General features: G+C 38.5%; 2 protein-coding genes and 1 long non-coding RNA gene across 3 annotated transcripts; 1 reads left to right on the top strand and 2 right to left on the bottom strand.

The window, feature by feature from the left end:
* Positions 1-357: 357 nt before the first annotated feature.
* On the bottom strand, positions 358-987 carry LOC107275526 (agamous-like MADS-box protein AGL80). The gene has a single exon (XM_015779298.3). The coding sequence runs from the start codon at positions 985-987 to the stop codon at positions 358-360; it is 630 nt and encodes a 209-aa protein (XP_015634784.1).
* Positions 988-9545: 8558 nt separating this feature from the next.
* On the top strand, positions 9546-11297 carry LOC136356408 (uncharacterized). The gene is made up of 2 exons (XR_010741193.1): positions 9546-9607; positions 10980-11297. It is a non-coding gene; the product is annotated as an uncharacterized lncRNA (long non-coding RNA).
* A 4318-nt stretch (positions 11298-15615) lies between these two features.
* Positions 15616-16540, bottom strand: LOC107277959 (agamous-like MADS-box protein AGL80). The gene has a single exon (XM_015779297.3). The coding sequence runs from the start codon at positions 16514-16516 to the stop codon at positions 15887-15889; it is 630 nt and encodes a 209-aa protein (XP_015634783.1). The 5' UTR covers positions 16517-16540; the 3' UTR covers positions 15616-15886.
* Positions 16541-19493: the final 2953 nt, after the last annotated feature.

The raw sequence follows: 19493 nt of genomic DNA, 5'->3' as shown, positions 1-19493 counted from the left end.
TCTAGATAGGAATTTCATTGTTTATTAGCATTAAGCTGGTAATCAGATGCAACAAATACATGAACCAAGACTAGTTTGTAGGGATCTAGAAAAGGGAAAAGGGATAATATGATTAAAAAAGGAAATCGGATGATGGGATACAAAATAGAAAGCAATGATATATTGGAATGTAAATAAAGGAGCGACACCCTCCAAAATTGATAGTTGACCATGGTTTCTCTGGCAAAATATCATCTAAGAAAAAGTCCACCTTTGCCATGTTGGCCAAGTAGGCAAATGATAATGAGTCTCGCATTACTTGGGTGGGACTGAAAATTCCTAATTGGCCTATGAGAATGCTGCAACACTGTTGAAAGGCTAAGCCATGTCACCATTGGATCCAGCAGTGCCGCTTACACTGCTACCTTCGAACTGATTGTACCCCATTGAGCCAGTGCCCCTTGCAACATCCATCAGCCATCCCTCCCTCTGGATTGGTACCTCCGTGCTCGACAATGAGACAGATGCAGGTATGAGGCCTTGCTCACGGAGCTTCTTGAGGCGGTCGTTGACAATCTTGAGGCGTGAATTTGCCATCCTTCCGAGGCTGATAATCTGCTCGATGGTGAGACCATCGAGGCTTGGGTGGCGGCCATTGATGGCTTCAATGAGGAGTAGCTTGGTCTCGCTTTCATCAGCTTCGCGTCCCAGCTTGTGCAACTTCTCCTTGAGCTTGTCGATCTGCTTGTTGAGGATGCCCTCTAGGTCTATCATCTTCTTGTATCTGCCCAGCTGCGGCATGGCCTTGAAGTGCTCGAGAACTCTGGTCGCCTCCCACACCGACGGCCAAACCTTCGTTGCTTGCACCTCAACCTCACCGTACACCATGAGGAACAGTGTTGCGAACTCACTAACCTTCTTCATCAAGCCCTTCAGATGCTTCCTAAATGTCACCCGCCGCTTCACATCAATGACGATCCGCAGAAGCTTCATCTTCTTGCGAGCCATGGCCTTTGCAGTTCACCACTTTCTAGCAAGAATGCACCTGTAAATTGATGAGAGATGGTTAGATTGATGTGAAATCAAAGAAAGGGGAATATGGTGGATTTATAGTGGGAGATCATATTGCAACAATCGCCATGATGTGGAAAGAAATTATTTTGCAAATCCAAAAATATCAAATGAATCAATGTAAGTTAATGCTTTCCTGAAAAAAATGATCGGTTAATGTGTAGCTGGCGAGCATATCTTCAACCTTTAATCGTGTCCGTCTTTAGAAACTTCCTTGCAGGCATGAGCTAGCAATAGCCAATAGATATTACTCGCTAGATGATAATGAGTTCACACCAAAGATACGTTCATCCCCAGTTCATCATATATGTTTGAGTTAATCCTCTTTCATATGCGCAATAGGAATTCAATTTACAACTACAGAAATGATTTTCGCTACATTCAAAGAGTTCCAAGGATTGATCCTGTCACGATAGCTGCCATCGGATGGGCCATATCTGCCACAGAATGGATGATTTCCCCCATCACTCATAAACTTGTGAACAAGGGAGCCGCCTTCATGCTCGCTCGCTGTCCCAGCTTGCATCTGTTAAAAAGCATACATAGTTATCTTGTTAAGAAAGAGAACACTAGATAACTCGCAAACCGTATTTTTATCAACTCTACTATTATTGGATTATTTATCCATTTATTGCAGTTGAGTGGAGAGAACAGTGAAGCTAGCTATGTAATTTGAGGCTCCTATTAAAGCCCCATTGGTCTAAAATCTCAACATATTTGTTGCAAGTCATCAATTATATTATTAAAATTTAGTAAAGCCACAATGCTCAGCAAAAAGAACTAGCAAAACAGTACTATATTCCAAGGGAAAAAAGAATTTACATCTTTGATCATGTAGAATTTAGATTGTATCAATTTAGACTATTCTACCACCTCCACAACATCAATTGGAGAAAAACAAGAAAGATTAACACCGCTATGTTCGATGGGTCCAGATTTTCTCACTATACTGCAGTAAATTGGTCTGCCTCAACCGTGTAAGAAATATACTAGTATAACTCTATTTTACAGCGAAGATAGCGTGAAGACCTCGGCTAGTTCGTAAAATTTTATCTTATATCTGTTCATGGTTTTCAGGAAACACAAAAGCACATATGAAGTTGGCTTGCAATTTGCACAAGAATTACATTTGGCAGTTTCCATGCCGTAATCATTTCCTTCAGTTCTTGGACAGAAGTTGACTTTTTATCTAACCAGATCAACTTTGCTTGCATTTGTAGGATGTTGTTCCAAGTGTAATTATGTCCAAAAATAGCTTGAAGAAACCGTTGGAGAAAATAGAAACTACCAACGCTGAAGCGCATAAGATTGTTGACCTGCCAAACTTGATAAGCAAGAAAAAAAATGACAACCATAGACCAAATGTTTTGCCATATATACATCCATTCCGTTGCAGATCCACCACGCTAGGTAATCGGATGAAATATGGAATGTCGGTAGAGAAAAAATGTGCTCAATGACGATGACAACCCAAGTCCTGGTGTTATTATGAACTGGCATCCATGGTATCCGTGGATCTAGTAAGATAACTCTCGCACAACATTTTTGTGTCGGATGCAGAAAAAGTCCGCTATTTCGAACTTGTTATGTGGGTTCTTGTTTCCAAGAATTTTCATATAGATACAAGTTTCACTTAGATGATTGAGCAAGCTACAGGGCAATCAATTATTTGACCAGCCAAATTTGATAAGCAATAACAAAAATGACAACCATAGACCAGATGTTTTTGCCATATATGCGCCCAATAATGCCACTGCAGATCCACCACGCTAGGTAATCAGACGAGATGTGGAACACCGACAGAGAAAAAAATGTGTTCAATGATAATGACAACCCAAGTCCTGGTGTTCATAAAATATTATTCTGCAATTGGCATCCATGGTATCCGTGGGTAGGAAAAGATAACTCTCGCACAACATGTTTGTGTCAAATGAAGAAAAAGTCCGCTATTTGGAACTTGTTATGTGGATTCATGTTTTCTAGAACTTTCATATAGATACCATTTTCACTTAGATGATTGAGCAAGCTACAGGGCAATCATGTCGTCAGTTACCCTCGGTTTAAGAGTCTAACTGCTCTAAAAAGGAGTCTGAAGGAAGCCTTGGATGAAAAACGTTTCCTCTTGTACAAAACTATAATCGTGGAGGACCCCTTTCTCCATTGAAGGTTGATAAGACTGGCAGCAAGATCCTAGCAACTAGTCCAACCAGAGATGCAATATTATTAGCTTTGGGTGTTGTGACATCCAAGTCATCAAGTGTATTACTCACTTGATGGTGCAGAGATAGGTGAACAAGATCAAGGAGTATTAGAGATGATTGGGGCTGAAACTGCCAAAAAGTTGAAGAGATCACCTCTAGCAGGCATAACAGTAGGAGGACAGCTATATATATGACAAGACTTTTGAGATATGTGGATGCAGCCAATTGGGGACCTGCCTTTCTGATGAGTTATTTATTCACCTCACTTGACCTAGGTCACCTTGCCAGGTAACATGGAGTGCCTCATGACGCTTAAAGATTTGATGATCCCCTATTAGAGGAACTAGTCGCACGGGATATTATTATTGTAATTTTTAGTACATAAAAATGTTGAATTATACCAGCTTAGACTAATTGAGAGTAGAGTCTAAATCAATCATAACTTGCTAAATTCTACTTTCAAAATTAAATTAATACACTAAATTAAAAATCGATGATAGTTACATCATTGTAGTATTAACTTTGAATTCTACAATTATTAATTTTTGGAAAATGAAAATTAAAGAGTCCATGCTATTTTCGTCTTGCATGTTTTATTTAACACAAACTGGCAATACAATTTACGATCATCGTAATACGCTTTTAACAGCCATACCATTTTGAGTTATAATAAGAGCGTCAAGATAATGTCCAATTATATAATATAGGCATGAAATAAGTTGTGTATCAACATACACAAAGCATCTCCAACCATTAATATTATACCGCACGGTTCATTAAAAAAATACACTACTTTGCAATTTATCTTATTGTTTTTGCTAACGCAGTAGCCACAAGTATAATACCATGAGCGAAAGCAATAAACCCATATAATACACCCTATCAATTTTTCTCTCAATCACAATTGCAATGGAAGTATATAGATTCCATAAGAAATCTGTATATGTCAGAATTATGATTCTTTGATGAAAGCGATAAAAAAACACAATTATCTTGACCTCACCGAGCCAAGTGCATCATATATGTACCTCCTTGTGCATGGAGACATTATGTGATAAACCTACGATTAGTCCTTCAAAGGATGCATGTACGACCATATAAATTAGGAACAAATCTAAGAACCGGTACCTACAACTTCCTAATTATATATAGGTGCCGGTTTTTTTAAGTAGACTGGTACATATAGGTGTGTTCACAAGTACTCCACTGACGACTGGATCAACTATAGGTGCCAACTTTTTTAATAACCGGCATATAAAGTATTGGTGCTAGTTTTTGCTAGTAACCAGTACCCATAATTTATATTAGATGCAGGTTTCTTTTCTGAACATTTATATTTAGGCCGGTACCAATTTGGGGTGAGTACAATATGGACAGCGTGGCAATTCGTTGTAAATTTATACATCAAGAAACTGTAGAAATTTGTCATAACTGCAAGTCGATTAGGCCCGGAGATCGAGGTAGTACAACAATTGTGGTATGTTTGATGTGATATGGCCATCATAGTTTGAATAAGACAATTTCTTCACCTCTAACTAATTTGATATTTCATAACAAAAAGCACATCGTTCAAATGTATGGCTAACATTATCATAATGTTGAACCAAGAAGCGATTGATATTACTATTTTAAATCAATAAGATTAAGCATGTAGACAAATTTGTGCTTCAAAACTAGCATTTTAAATTCGTGCACTATACTACACCCATCCGACAAGTTTGTGTATCACCAACACAATTTACACTTTAGTCAACTTTATTTTTATTGGATTGTTTACCCAAGTAGACTTTATTGGATTAATTGTGTACCTATGGATATATGATGGTGGGTGCTGTGGGGCTTCCCCTACTAAGTTCTGGTAAAGAAATTGATATGAAGAGGACATTCCTCATACATGTTGAATTGAACATCTTCTCTAGGGCCAAATACACTAGGATTATCAAGATAACTCTAGGGAACAGGTTCCCCTAGATTAACCCCTACGGAAGACACCCTAGGGGTCAATTCTACCGGAAAGACAAACTTCCTTGGAGTTTTTCATGAATACCTTGGGGAAGATATTTGTTCCCTAGAGTTCGAAATTCTACAGATAGTTGTACATGTGGCATGTTCATCCTACGTGTAAAGTACATTCCCCTAGGTTTTCAGCTACAAAATGAAATCTTTTATTATTTTAATTTTTTATACATGTTGTATTATCCTCATTTACCTCAATGTTCAAGGAAAAAAATGATTAATTAACAACAATGTTACTTTTATTATGAACAGAAAAAACTTAACTTGAACTGAATCTTCAATTTGCATGCTTTTGTAGTACAGCAACAAAGCTGGAAATTAAACTGGGCTAACATTTCTTCTTACAAACACGCTCACACTTTCAAAATATGCTACCTAATTGAGGCTATCATTCCACAGAACTGTAACATACCCGAACTCTAGACCTTAAAAATTTTCTGTCAAAATAGTTGGAAGCTAACTTTTCTATTTTTGAGAGCCAAAAATTTCCATTTTAAAACCTAGGTGAAGTTGATATAACTCTTGCATGATAAAATTTTAGAACAAATTAAAACCTTTGCATCTCTAACCTAGGACAAAAATATAAGTTTATGTGTAAGCATGCATATTCTCATAGCCATGTTTGACTTGAGTCCTTCATATGCATTTGGATTGCATTTGGATTTTCGATTTGCATTTCATAATAGGTCTCATAAATATTAACTAAGATCTAGATAAACAACTGAACCATTAGGGCCTAGTGCTAGCTAGAGGAAGTTAAAATAGGAACCATACATCTTAAAATATATCAACAAGGCCAATGTCAAGCCCCACAAAACTATTTGGTCATCCATCTGAAGACTAGTCATGAACCTGGAAGTGAACAAATAAATTAACTCATATAGGATATATTCCACCTTAGTTACCTTTATAAGCATTCTCTTAATTAAATACTAGAGTAAACTTATGCATAAATAGTTAAGGAGCTTATTACATGTGTAAGGTAAACTAAAATTCTAACATATCAACATCACCTCAGGTTAAGAAGAGTCTAAATATAAAAGTTTTAAAAACATTTACATACATTTAGGAAAGGAAAATAATTCTTGCTAATTATTTAAAATAATCTGTGCAAGATAAAATCATTGAAAAATTCATGTAGGCTCTAATTAACATATACAACACACAGTAATTTCGGTATAATTTAATAACTAAATTTGATACCTCAAATAAATAAGTTAAACCAGACAAATAATAGACTAATTATAACTCCTAATTGGCTAAAACCATACCTTGTTGAAAAGTGCATTTAACTGCATGGAAGTGTATAGGGGAAATAATTTATTAAAATACTAGGTTAATTATCATGACTAAATATAATTTTTCTAGAATTTATCTTCTCTGTTTAGGTCTCCTAAAAATCCAAACTAGTTTCCAAAGAACCCATATTCCTCTAATTTCTGTGAGTAATCTATCCATAATTTTTGAGGCAACCAAAGAAAATGGAATCTAGGTATCTTCATCTACCTTCAGAAAAATCCACACTAAATTATCCTACCCACAAATTAAATAATTGAATTACTAAAGTGGGAGAGAGAAATAATCCTGAAAATCATTCAAATCTTTTGTTCACCCACGTTTCTGCCCAACCCTCTCACCCTAGCTTAGTTTGCCACGACCTGGACCCACTTGGCAGCCACTCTGGCTCATCCTCACCCTGTGCAAATCTTCCAGCCGACCATAGACAGCCGAGAGAGAGAGAGAGAGATTGGCGCCGGCTGTGTACGACGCGTGGCCTCGACGTGGCAGCGCCGAACCGAGGCTTCACCTCCACCCAGCTGTGTCGCCACTCTTCACCCACCATCCCAGTGCCGATCCAACCGAGGGAGGAAGCTCCAGCTCTCCCTCTCTACCTCTCTTTCGTCGCCGGCCGCCAAGAAGAGGGACATTGCCAACCGTCGTCGAGCCCTCTCCATCTCTAACTCATACTCGTTCCATTCTCATATCGCCATGCCGAACAACTTTGGTTTTGATCCCATTCCATTTCATCTTCTACAGCAGCGGGAACGCCGCCATGTCATGGTCGCTCTAGAGCGCGCTCTGTGCACCGCCGCAGCGACATCATCGCCGTTCCCGCTTATCTGGACCAAGCCGGACCAAGCTGTCGCGCCAGCGTCTTCGCCTCGACCTCCTCTCCATTTCCCCTCAAGAATCTCGAAGGATGGTGCTACGAGTGTGGAGATCGTCCACCGTCTTCTTCACCTCCGGTCGCCGTCGCCATTGTCGATTCCGCCTCCTCCGGTGAGCCATTGTCCGATTCTTCGCGTATACACCATCCCTGGGGCCTCACTAACCTCATGGACACACATACATGATAGTTCTTGGAGCTGATTGAGCCATCGCCGTTCACCCGGAGGTTCTTGCCGCCGCCGAGCCGTTACATGAGCCGCCGTCATCAACCTAGCTACCCCAGCCATGTCTAGCATCTCGGTGAGCACCCTTCAGCCTATAGAACATACATGCATGCACCCAATTAACCAATACATGATTGTAGAAGCACATGCATCACCACCCGAAAACATCCTCCTTTCGGACTCGCCGCCGGCGTTACTCCGATGTCCACTGACCAAGAAAAGTAGAGGAATGGAATCGCAATATCATGATCTTCATTTTGTCTTTTGGTCGCACCCCCAAACGAGCCATCGTTTGTCGCCGGTGAGCTCGAGATCGAGCTCAGCCATGGCTGTTCTGCCTCTGTGCGTGAGAAAAGAAGTCAGGGACCTTGTTTCGAGAATTTAAACAACTATAAGGTTTAATGTGCAACTTTTCAACTCACTGACATATGAGCCTAGGTCTGCGGGTTGATTCTTAGAAACCGCAGGGATCTTTTTGTATATTGATCTCTCACTGACAGTGGACCCCTTGGAAACAAAAATCTGAAATTATAAAAGAAAAGTACCTAAAACCTGTAAAATCCATATAAAATTAAATATAGCTCATTTTAAGATGATTCAAATTTCTGTGAACTCACCAAATTGTGAACTTTGATGTTATGGAATAAAAACTTGCACTCACAGTACAAATTTAGCCTCTAAAATTTATCCAAGTTAAATCACACATAAAGCATGCACAAATTTATAAAATGCATACAAAATTCATTTCAACTCATTTTAGAGCAAACTTAGTTTCTACAGATCCACCAACATGTTCTCTAAAAATAAAGTAAAATAAAACATATAAACACTTTACATCAAATGCCTCTAAAACTATTATCTTTAAAATAACTAGTTTTGCATAAGATGAACTTTAGAAGTTTATATAAAATTCATCTTAGATCCTTTTTGAGTAAACCCAAGTTCTGTAGAATCACCAAAACATATACTTCCAAGTTATAAAATAAAGTTATATACTTACTGTATGATAAAAGCCTCTAAATTCTTATGTAAGTAATAACCATCATAGAGCAACCTTAAATTGTAAAATTTGTAGAAAATTCATCTTTAGTCTAAATGAAGTGAACCAAATATCTATAGAACCAGCAAACAGTGGGCTTCAACATAGTAAAATAAAATATGGAACCTTCTGTACAGGTTATAGCTATCGATTGAGCAATATGTATATATATAAATGTATATAGAAATACACTCTAGCTATAATGAAACACAAATAAAACCTGTTAGACCAGTGAATGCATAATGCATAGTTCCATCCCCATCCACCAAAACTTAAGGCACTTAGCTCATATAATAATTTTTAGGTTGATATAATAAATTGCTAGCATGGACTAGAGCTCCCCTAGTTTATAAAATATGAACCATGGTAATAAAGACCATAAGCCTATGAACTAAGGTTAGATTAGTTAACTAAAATACTCATTTTATACATCACTAGCTAGATGAGGCAAGTTCTGGACCTAAACCTCTAAAGCTATGAACCTATAGAACACTATACACCTATAACACGTTATAACTTGTAAAATACATAAAGAATTCATATTAACTCTAAAAATTATGAAACCAAATGTGTTGGTCTTAGAAAACACATATCTTCACCCCAGCAAACATAAACTTAACAAGAATCACCTTACAACAGCATTTCACAATAGTACCTAAGTAAATCCTACACTATACCGACGAAACTTCTAAAATTCATAATTCTCAAATGAAATGAGATAAAATATAAATTCTTTCACCTAAATTCATTTTAGACCAGTACCTATTCACTGTGCACAAATCATCCATTTTAGAGCATTTTGGATTTTTCGCATATTTCGGTGTTTAATTGCATAACGTGTACTTTGTTTAGATGATTGCTTAAACGGTGAAGAAGTGATTTAGGTGCTGACATTTTCCTGATTCAAGGCAAGTCCCACCTCCCTCTCTTTGATCACTTTGAACCTATGTTTTGGAGGTTATTGAAAATGTTTGAACCTATGTTTTGGAGGTTATTGAAAATGTTTGCAAATCCTGCATGTCGATTGTACATTAACAAATTAAAATTGTGTTAAACTTGTTAGACAAACTCCTATTATTTACATTATCACCTTAACCCCACATATATCCATATCCATCATTCCTATCCTTAGGAACAATATGACTATACCACGTTATATATGAATTTTGGAGTCACTAGGTTATTATAATGCTTAGCCATGCTTAGAATGGTCTTCCTTGTCATTATGGGTTCATTACAAATATGAAAAATTGATTTTGAAATAATCTGGACAGAACTTTAATACTTGTGATTTTCATAAATAAAATGATGGAAAACATGGATTTTAGGTTTGGGCCTCAACTGGTGCACATATGGTGATTAGTTGTGTACCGATAGGGGGAGAGTGCACCCAAACCGACCTAAGGACTTCACTCAATGTCAGTTCATTTCGTATACAGTACAACCACATGTGCTAGTATGGGATAGCTCAAGCTTAGTAAATTATTTATGGTTTAGCCTTACATTCTGGTAGACCGGTGCGTATGAATTCGGATAACTCAGAGGAACTTCCTATTTACCCCGACGTGGTAGTTTAGGTCACTAAGTCTGTCCAATACAACGGTATTGTGCCACGTGGGTGGGTTCCCGTTGTGTCCGCCACCACGGCGTTAAGTTTAAGGCGTGAGCCCGCCACTTAACGGTTCTAGGTCATATAACGTGTATGGCTTAGGATGGAGTAACACGTATCGTGCTGGTGTAAGGCTAAATCATGAATTTTGGAAAAGCTTTGTTGCGGGTAATAAATCGGGTACTTATGTATCGCGTGCCATGCTCTTGCATGATTATTATTTCGCATCATGTGGGTAAAGTGTACAAACTCTGCAGAGTTAAAACTAATCGATTCGTTGTGCTCGCGGTCATGAGCGGCGTGTGGATATCTATTGAGTATAGACTTGTGTTTATTCTCCTAAATGCTGAAATTTACCTTTAAATCAATTTAAAGAGATTTGAGAATGATCTCCTTGCTCCTTGCTGCCATGGAAGGCAATGAGGTGCATATTTATACATGATTAATGCCTATTTTGATGCCCAATATGACAAGTACTAGCTTGTTGAAATTTATTTGAAAGTAAACCTGATTTGGAAATGTTTTATGCAAATAAAACTTGCTTTATGCTAAAAAGAACCATATTATGTCTTCCTTGATTATATGCCTTGCAAGTAGGGTGTTAGGCTTGTCTTGGTGCTTGCCCTAATAATGTACTGACTCTTGCTATTGAATTAATCTTTTGCTTGCAGGTTTTAGACTTAGTCTTTGAGTGATGCGGGTAATCGACTGCTTCTTCTAGTACTTGAACTTAATGGGGTAAACCCCTAGTCGGTGTGCTTGTGGATTGGGTAGACAAGCTTCCGCTGTTCTATATATTTATTTGGCCGGTCGGCCAATGTAACTAAAGTAGATGTAGTTTATAATCGCTTTCATCTTATTTGTGTTTGCTATGTATAATCATGCTTGAGATGAAAGTGTGAATCTAGTGCACATCCTGTGAACTAGATTCACATGAGTATGAGTTAAGAATATTTGAGATGTTATAGATCTTTAGCCATTTTTGTTAAGTCTCCTGAATGTGTAACACATCTGGTCACTGCCTTCGAGTGGTTTGACGGGCGTATCTCAGGCTGAAGTTGACTGGCAGGTTAAAGGCTCAGCAATGTCTCCAATATTCCTCTCTCGAGGCGTCGGATATTTTATTATGCTTGTTTGATGACTTGAATTATTCATTTCATCTCTCAATTATAATGGAAGGTCCGGAGAGCCTATGACAAGAACGAAACAAAATTGAAAAAACAAATAGCCCAATTTCTTGAGGACTAAAACCACTGAATAGTACTAGCTTGCTGCAAAAATGGAGGAAGTGCGCAGTGAGTTGTTCTCGGATGCTTCCTGCCGATTTCCCTTCAAAATCAGACCCAAATAGCAATTATGAGTCAAGATAAATTCGTGAATGAGCACAAATGAAAGAATTTGAAATTAGCATGAAATTGTTTGGCTAAAGAACAGTACGAGCTAAGTTCAAATATGTACAACCATGTGTTGTTCGGCATCAAAATTACCAGGCAACCTGCTGGCTGTGGCGTGTACATTGGAGGTGTAGGGGATGCGACCATTTGCTGTTCGCTAGCTGCCGGAGCTTGCCCTTGGGACACAAGCTAAGAAAAGAAAGAGAGTGGACCGGATGAACTAAAGAACCAAGTAACATGGATCTGGACAAATGATTGAGTGGAGAAAGGGGCGTTGCGGCACCGACTGCAGCTATAGCTGGATTTGCAGCACTTGGACGTGTTAATACTCAAATTTGGCTCTAGAATATAAAATTGAAAACTTTTGCTAAATTTAAAAAGAACCTAGACTTGTCATACGAGGCCGGTCGGACCGATAGCAGGGGCCGGTCTGACCGGCAGCATGTGATCGGTTAGACTGGTAGAGTCCGACTACAAGTTTGATTTATCAGTTCTTGGGTTTTCTTGCTAAGGCTTGATATTTGAGAGTTCTAATTGGTTTCTACAGCTAATTGAACGTGAGAAAGAACCTGGGAAGCAATTTCAACCCTCCTATAGATATAAGTGAGCTAAGGCGGATTGAAACAAAACCAATCAATCGTTAAAATCAATTTAATAACCAAACCATCTATATTTTCTATCTCACTTTTTCTTGCTACCTATCCCAAGTATATTCTCCTTAAACCGGACATCCTAGCTGGCCTGTTGAGTCTAGGACAAACCGGCGTGTGTTCACCCCGACGGGGTCTCTCCGAGTGCTCGTTCGGCGACATCTATCCGCGCCCTATAACGGCGCGTCTCTGGGTGCCGCGCCATGGGTTGCACATAACGTGTGTGGCGGCAGCACGATTCTACGTCAACAGAACGCTCACTTGTAGCTGGTGTACAGAGCTCGAGCCTGGTTGATGCTTGGTAGTTAGGAGAGGGCAAGCACTGGCCAACCATGGAAGAAGAAGGGGAAGATGTAGATTAGATGGGCCCAAAAACTACTGAGCAGTGAATTTGATTTTCAAGGCGCGTTGTTCTTGGCGGGGAGAGAAAAAAAGGGAATGCTAATCTGGCCATCCTAGTGCTGATGTGGCACAACTTAGTGTCCTTCTCGTCAGAAGTTCCCTAGGAACATGGACAAACTCTTGTACCAAAATAAAAACTTTTATTGGATTAATTATGTAGCCATGGATATATGATGATGCTAAGGGCTGTGGGGCCTCTCTTACAAACTCCTGGTAAAAAATGATATGACGAGGACATTACTCATAGAGAAAATTTCCTATGTACCCATAAAAGTTCACCTAATCTCTTATTTGCTTCTGAATTTTGCTCATTCTCTTACATACCCCTGAATTTTAGTTTGGATCGCTTCCACGCCCTTTTCTCTAGTTGACTGCTAAATTATTATGAAAAAGTCCATTTTTCCCTTTGCTACGAGAAACATAATAAATTAATGGAGTACATTGTTGGATGTAGAAATTTGTTGGATGAGACTATTATATTTATGAGTTTGTTATGCACCATATTAACTGCGACAAATTTAGTTTTAGATTTGATATAAAAATTTAATATTTATTTATTAGTTATTGAATGTTTTTTTATGTAGCATATTGTTGACGAAAAATCCGCACTCGGCCAGTGGTGCCGGGTCTGTGCTGGCGCAAACTAAGTCGACGAACATAACGGTCTGGGAGATCTGCTTAGCTCCAGTGCAGGTCCAAAGGTTGGTGAAATACAGGCGTGTCAGTCAGGTTTATCCTGAAACTAACAAGATATACAAATAGCAGGTCAATGAGCCTATCGGCTGACGAGCCGATGGAGTAGTTCCAGTCGATGCCGATACCAGCCGATAGTGATAGGGTTTGGAGCTATCGGTTATATATCCAATTTAGATTCTGATACTTGAGACAATCGGCTGATAATAATAAATAACAATAATATAATCCAGTAGAAACCAATCGGCTAACATTGATATGATAGAATAAGCACTGATCCGAAGGTTGAAGAATACATCGGTTGGAGATCCGATGTCATAAAATCCAGAAGATTAGATTAAACAGTGAAATCTTTGTTATCATCGTCTAAATCCAACTTATATGCAATCCTTGTAAACCGATGCAACATCTAGATACCTCATCGGCTGAAACCCTGATGAAACCCTTATTGGCAGTCCAAAAGCAGGCTAGAGATTATGGTTCTAAACATGACTTAGTAGATCAAACTTAACTGATGCAGCACTAAGTTTGAAAAGAAACACAATATCTAGATAATCAAGCCGTTGACTGATTTTTCGGGTGGTAGAAGCCTTAGCTAATCTAATCTAGTAAAATAATTTAGCCGATACCGGCAGAAACCCTAAAGCGAGAGACAACCGATAGAGCTAAATTGAGAAACTAAGACTAGATTAACTAAGACATATGATAAATAGCCAAGCAAATATATCAACATCCCATAGAAATCCAAGAAGTCAAATGTACTGATGCAGCCTTGAACGACACCAATGTAGCCAATACAATTGACTAGGCCGGTAGAACATTGGACTTACCCCTTCGCCGGAGATCGAATAGCGATGTAGCCCCGCGTCAGGTGTCAAGTTCCACCGTGATAAATAAAATAAAGTAGAAAAGGTAAAAGGTGGCGATCCACCGAATTGTATTGATCGTGGAGATATTACAATGACCCCGGGTGTACATATTTATACCCATGGGTAGATACTAGTCCTTGTAGGATAAGAAAGAGACTTTCCTAAAGATGAAAGGAAAACATAAAGTCCTTATAGGACACTAAACATACTTTCCTAAAGATAAAAGGAAACTGACAAACTATTCCTAATTAGTAGATAACTTGCCATGGCGCATCCTCCTTGAACACGGTCACTAGTGGATAAGCTTCCTTTAATCGATTAATTTCCTTAACCGAATATAGCTGGAATCCAACTATATGTGTTTTGATAGTAATACAATAGATAGATTGTTGTATAAGACAAATATATTTATATGCAACATAAACAACTTTCAATAAGTAATAATTAAGTATTATTTTTTATGTCATCTCTAAATGTATATTTATCGCAAATAATATGGTGCATAACTAACTCATAAATATAATAGTCCCATTTAACAAATTTTTACCCTCCGATAATACACTCTATTAATTTATATGCTTCTTCAAAGCAAAGGGCAAAATGGGCTTTTCTCATAAGAATTTAACGGTCAACTAATGGAAAATTCATAGCCTAAACTCCCAAGTAGGCAAAAGGTGGTGCGGACCCATTCTCATCCTCTTCCTTCCTCAAGCTCCCGCCTCCTCCCTACAGGTCTTCAAGGTTGAGCTCTCTCCTTGTTAAGATAATATTTTGTCCCATGTTCGCTAAGATAATATTTTGTCCCAACAAACTGTATGTTCTTTCATTAAAAACACAAAAATGTATCGGCAATATGAAGCACTTGCACCACATAAATGCTTTAATCAGGTCTGTTATGGGTGGTTGCATTCCAAATATAGCTTACATGTGGTTGGTCACCTAAAACCAGCACGATGCAAAAAAAGATAGGAAAAACGTGTCTGCCTCGTTAGGACAACAAATATCATGGGAAAAGATTCATCTTCTGGCATAAGATCCTGTGGGAAAATTAAAGTTTTACTAAGTTTCATATTTCAACTATTTCATATGGTATTGTAGGCTGAATCGACAAAAAAATCATTTTCCTCGCACTTAAGATTTTTCTTGTGTTGAACATAGATCTTTTTTTAATTTATCCACTCAGATCTTGTTTTTCTAGTAGCTCATTTTCTAGATAGGAATTTCATCGTTTATAAGCATTAAGCTGGTAATCAGATGCAACAAATACATGAACCAAGACTAGCTTGTAGGGATCTAAAAAAGGGAAAAGCGAAATTATTATTAAAAAGGGAAATGGGATGATGGGATACAAAATAGAAAGGAATGATATATTGGGATGTAAATAAAGGAGTGATTGACACCCTCCAAAATCGATAGTTGACCATGCTTTCTCTGGCAAAATATTATCTCAGAAAAAGTCCACCTTTGCCATGTTGTCCAGGCAATCAAGTGATAATGAGTCTCGCATTACTTGGGTGGCAAATGAAAATTCCTGATTGGCCTGTGAGAATCCTGTAACACTGTTGAAAGGCTAAGCCATGTCACCATTGGATCCAGCAGTGCCGCTTCCACTGCTACCTCCGAACCGATTGTACCCTATTGAGCCAATGCCCCTTGCAACATCCACCAGCCATCCCTCCCTCTGGATTGGTACTTCCGTGCTCGACAATGACACGGATGCAGGTATGAGGCCTTCCTCACGGAGCTTCTTGAGGCGGTCGTTGACAATCTTGAGGTGTGCATTTGCCATCCATCCGAGGCTGGTAATTTGCTCGATGGTGAGACCCTCGAGGCTCGGGCGGTGGCCATTGATGGCTTCAATGAGGAGTAGCTTGGTCTCGCTTTCATCAGCATCACGTCCCACCTTGTGCAACTGCTCTTTGAGCTTGTTGACCTGCTCGTTGAGGATGTCCTCTAGGTCTGTCATCTTCTTGTATCTGACCAGATGCGGCATGGCCTTGAAGTGCTCGAGAACTCTGGTCGCCTCCCACACCGACGGCCAAACCTTCGTTGCTTGCACCTCAACCTCACCGTACACCATGAGGAATAGTGTTGCGAACTCACTAACCTTCTTCGTCAAGCCCTTGAGACTCTTCATGAATGTCACCCGCTGCTTCACATCAATGACGATCCCCTGAAGCTTCACCTTCTTGCGAGCCATGGCCTACGCAGTTCACTACTTTCTAGCAAGAATGCACCTGTAGATTGAGGAGAGATGGTTAGATTGATGTGAAATCAAGGAAAGGGGAATATGGTGGATTTATAGTGGGAGATCGGATTGCAACAATCGCCATGTTGTGGAAAGAAATTATTTCGCAAATCCAAAAATATCAAATGAATCAATGCAAGTTAATGCTTTCCTGACAAAAATGCTCGGTTAATGTGTAGCTGGCAAGCATATCTGTCAACCTTTAATCGTGCCTGTCAATAGCCAATAGATATTACTCGCTAGATGATAATGAGTTCACACCAAATATACATTCATGCCCAGTTCATCATATATGTTTGAGTTAATCCTCTTTGATATGTGCAATTGGAATTCAATTTACAACTACAGAAACGATTTTTGCTACATTCAAAGAGTTCCAAGGATTGATCCTGTCACGATAGCTGCCATCGGATGGGCCATATCCACAGAATGGATGATTTCCCCCATCACTCATAAACTTGTGAACAAGGGAGCCGCCTTCATGCTCCGCTCGCCATCACAGCTTGCATCTGTTAAAAAGCACACATGGCTATCTTGTTAAGAAAGAGAACACTAGATTACTCGGAAACCATATTTTTATCAACTCTACATTTATTGGATTGTTTATCCATCTATGCAGTTGAGTGGAGAGAACATTGAAGCTAGCAATGTAATATTAGGCTCCTATTAAAGCCCCTTTGGTCCAAAATTATCTCGAGATATTTATTGCAGGTCATCAATTATATTATTAAAATTTAGTAAAGCCACAATGCTCAGCCAAAAGAACTAGAGAAACAGTACAATATTCCGAGGGAAAAAAGAATTTACATCTTTGATCGTGCAGAATTTAGATTGTGTCAATTTAGACTATTCTACCACATCCATAACATCAATTGGAGAAAAACAAGAAAGATTAACACCGCTATGTTCGATGGGTACAGATTTTCTCACTATATTGATTGGTCTGCCCCAACCATAAAAGAAGTATACTAGTATAACTCTATTTTACAGTGAAGATTGCATGAAAACCTCGGCTAGTTCGTAAAATTTTATCTTGTATCTGTTCATGGATTTTGGGAAGCACATAAGCACATATAAAGTTGGCTTGCAAATTGCACAAGAATTACATTTGGGAGTTTCCGTGCCGCGATCATTTCCTTCAGTTCTTGGACAGAAGGTGACTTTTATACCTAACCAGATCAACTTTGCATGCATTTGTAGGATGTTGTTCCAAGTATAATTAAGTCCAAAAATAGCTTGAAGAAACAGTTGGAGAAAATAGAAACTCCCAACGCTGAAGCACAGAAGATTGTTGACCTGCCAAACTTGATAAGCAATAAAAAAATGACAACCATAGACCCGATGCTTTTGCCCTATATATATCGATTCCATTGCAGATCCACCACGCTAGGTAATCCGATGAAGTATGAAACGTCGGCAGAGAAAAAATGTGATCAATGACGATGACAACCCAAGTCCCGCTGTTCATAAATGTTATTATGAATTGGCATCCATGGTATCTGTGGATCTGGAAAGATAACTCTCGCACAACATGTTTGTGTCGGATGCAGAAAAAGTCCGCTATTTCGAACTTGTTACGTGGGTTAATGTTTCCAAGAATTTTCATATAGATACCATTTTCACTTAGATGATTGAGCAAGCTACAGGGCAATCATGTCGTCGGTTGCCCTCAGTATACGAGACTAACTGCCCTAAAAAGGATATTGAAGAAAGCCCTGGATCATAACTTGCTAAATTCTACTTTCCAAATTAAATTAATACAACACTAAATTAAAAATTGACGATAATTACGGCATCATAGTATTAACTTTGAATTCTACAAATATTAATTTTTGGTAAATGACAATTAAAGGGTCCATGCTATTTTTATTTTGCATGTTTTATTTAACACAAACTTGAAATACAATTTACGATCATCATAATACGATTTTAGCAGCCATACTTTTTTTAGTTATTATAAGATCATCAAGATAATGTCCAGTTAATATTGGTATGGGTACTTAGCTGACACAAAATAAGTTGTGAATCAACATAATGTAAGCATCTCCAACCATTAATGTGTAGGATAGAACACAAGTAACCAAGGCATATTGACTATCCATGGTACATCCGGAAAATAAAAAACTTTGCCCGGTATATGAGATCTATTTTTTAAAAAATAAAAACAGAGAAGACAATGGAGAATGCTAATTGGAAGGAATCAATATAATATGGCCCAAGCAGCATGGAATTCAAGGATTAAGTGTGTTGGGGATTATTTCATTCCTAGGTAATATTTTTAGAATTATATAAATTGTGTAACATGACACCAAATGTACATGTGCAATGACTAAAATTCCCCAAAACTATATGGCTGCAAAGCACCTCAAAAAAAGCCTAAACCCCCAAATGGGCAAAAGGTGGGGCAAACCCATTCTCAACCGCTCCACACTACCACATTTTCCTTCCTCAAGCTCCCGCCTCGTCCCTACAGGTCTTCGATCAAGGTTGAGCTCTCTCCTTGTCTCCCATGGAGGGAGCACTTGCCATGTTCGCTGAGATAATATTTTGTCCCAACAAACTGTATGTTCTTTCATTAAAAACACAAAAATGTATCGGCAATATGAGGCACTTGCACCACATAAATGCTTTAATCATGTCTGTTATGGGTGGTTGCATTCCAAATATAGCTTACATGTGGTTGGTCACCTAAAACCAGCACGATGCAAAAAAAGATAGGAAAAACGTGTCTGCCTCGTTAGGACAACAAATATCACGGGAAAAGATTCATCTTCTGGCATAAGATCCTGTGGGAAAATTAAAGTTTTACTAAGTTTCATGTTTCAACTATTTCATATGGTATTGTAGGCTGAATCGACAAAAAAATCATTTTCCTCGCACTTAAGATTTTTCTTGTGTTGAACATAGATCTTTTTTTTAATTTATCCAC

Source organism: Oryza sativa, chromosome 4 (genome assembly GCF_034140825.1).
Source record: "Oryza sativa Japonica Group chromosome 4, ASM3414082v1".
Classification (NCBI taxonomy): Eukaryota; Viridiplantae; Streptophyta; class Magnoliopsida; order Poales; family Poaceae; genus Oryza; species Oryza sativa.
Note: the sequence above shows the minus strand (reverse complement) of the source record. Positions and strands in the feature narration are given on the sequence as shown.

Excerpts from the sequence above, each read along its gene's own strand:
- LOC107275526 (XM_015779298.3), bottom strand. The coding sequence starts at position 987 with ATGGCTCGCAAGAAGATGAAGCTTCTGCGGATCGTCATTGATGTGAAG.
- LOC107277959 (XM_015779297.3), bottom strand. The coding sequence starts at position 16,516 with ATGGCTCGCAAGAAGGTGAAGCTTCAGGGGATCGTCATTGATGTGAAG.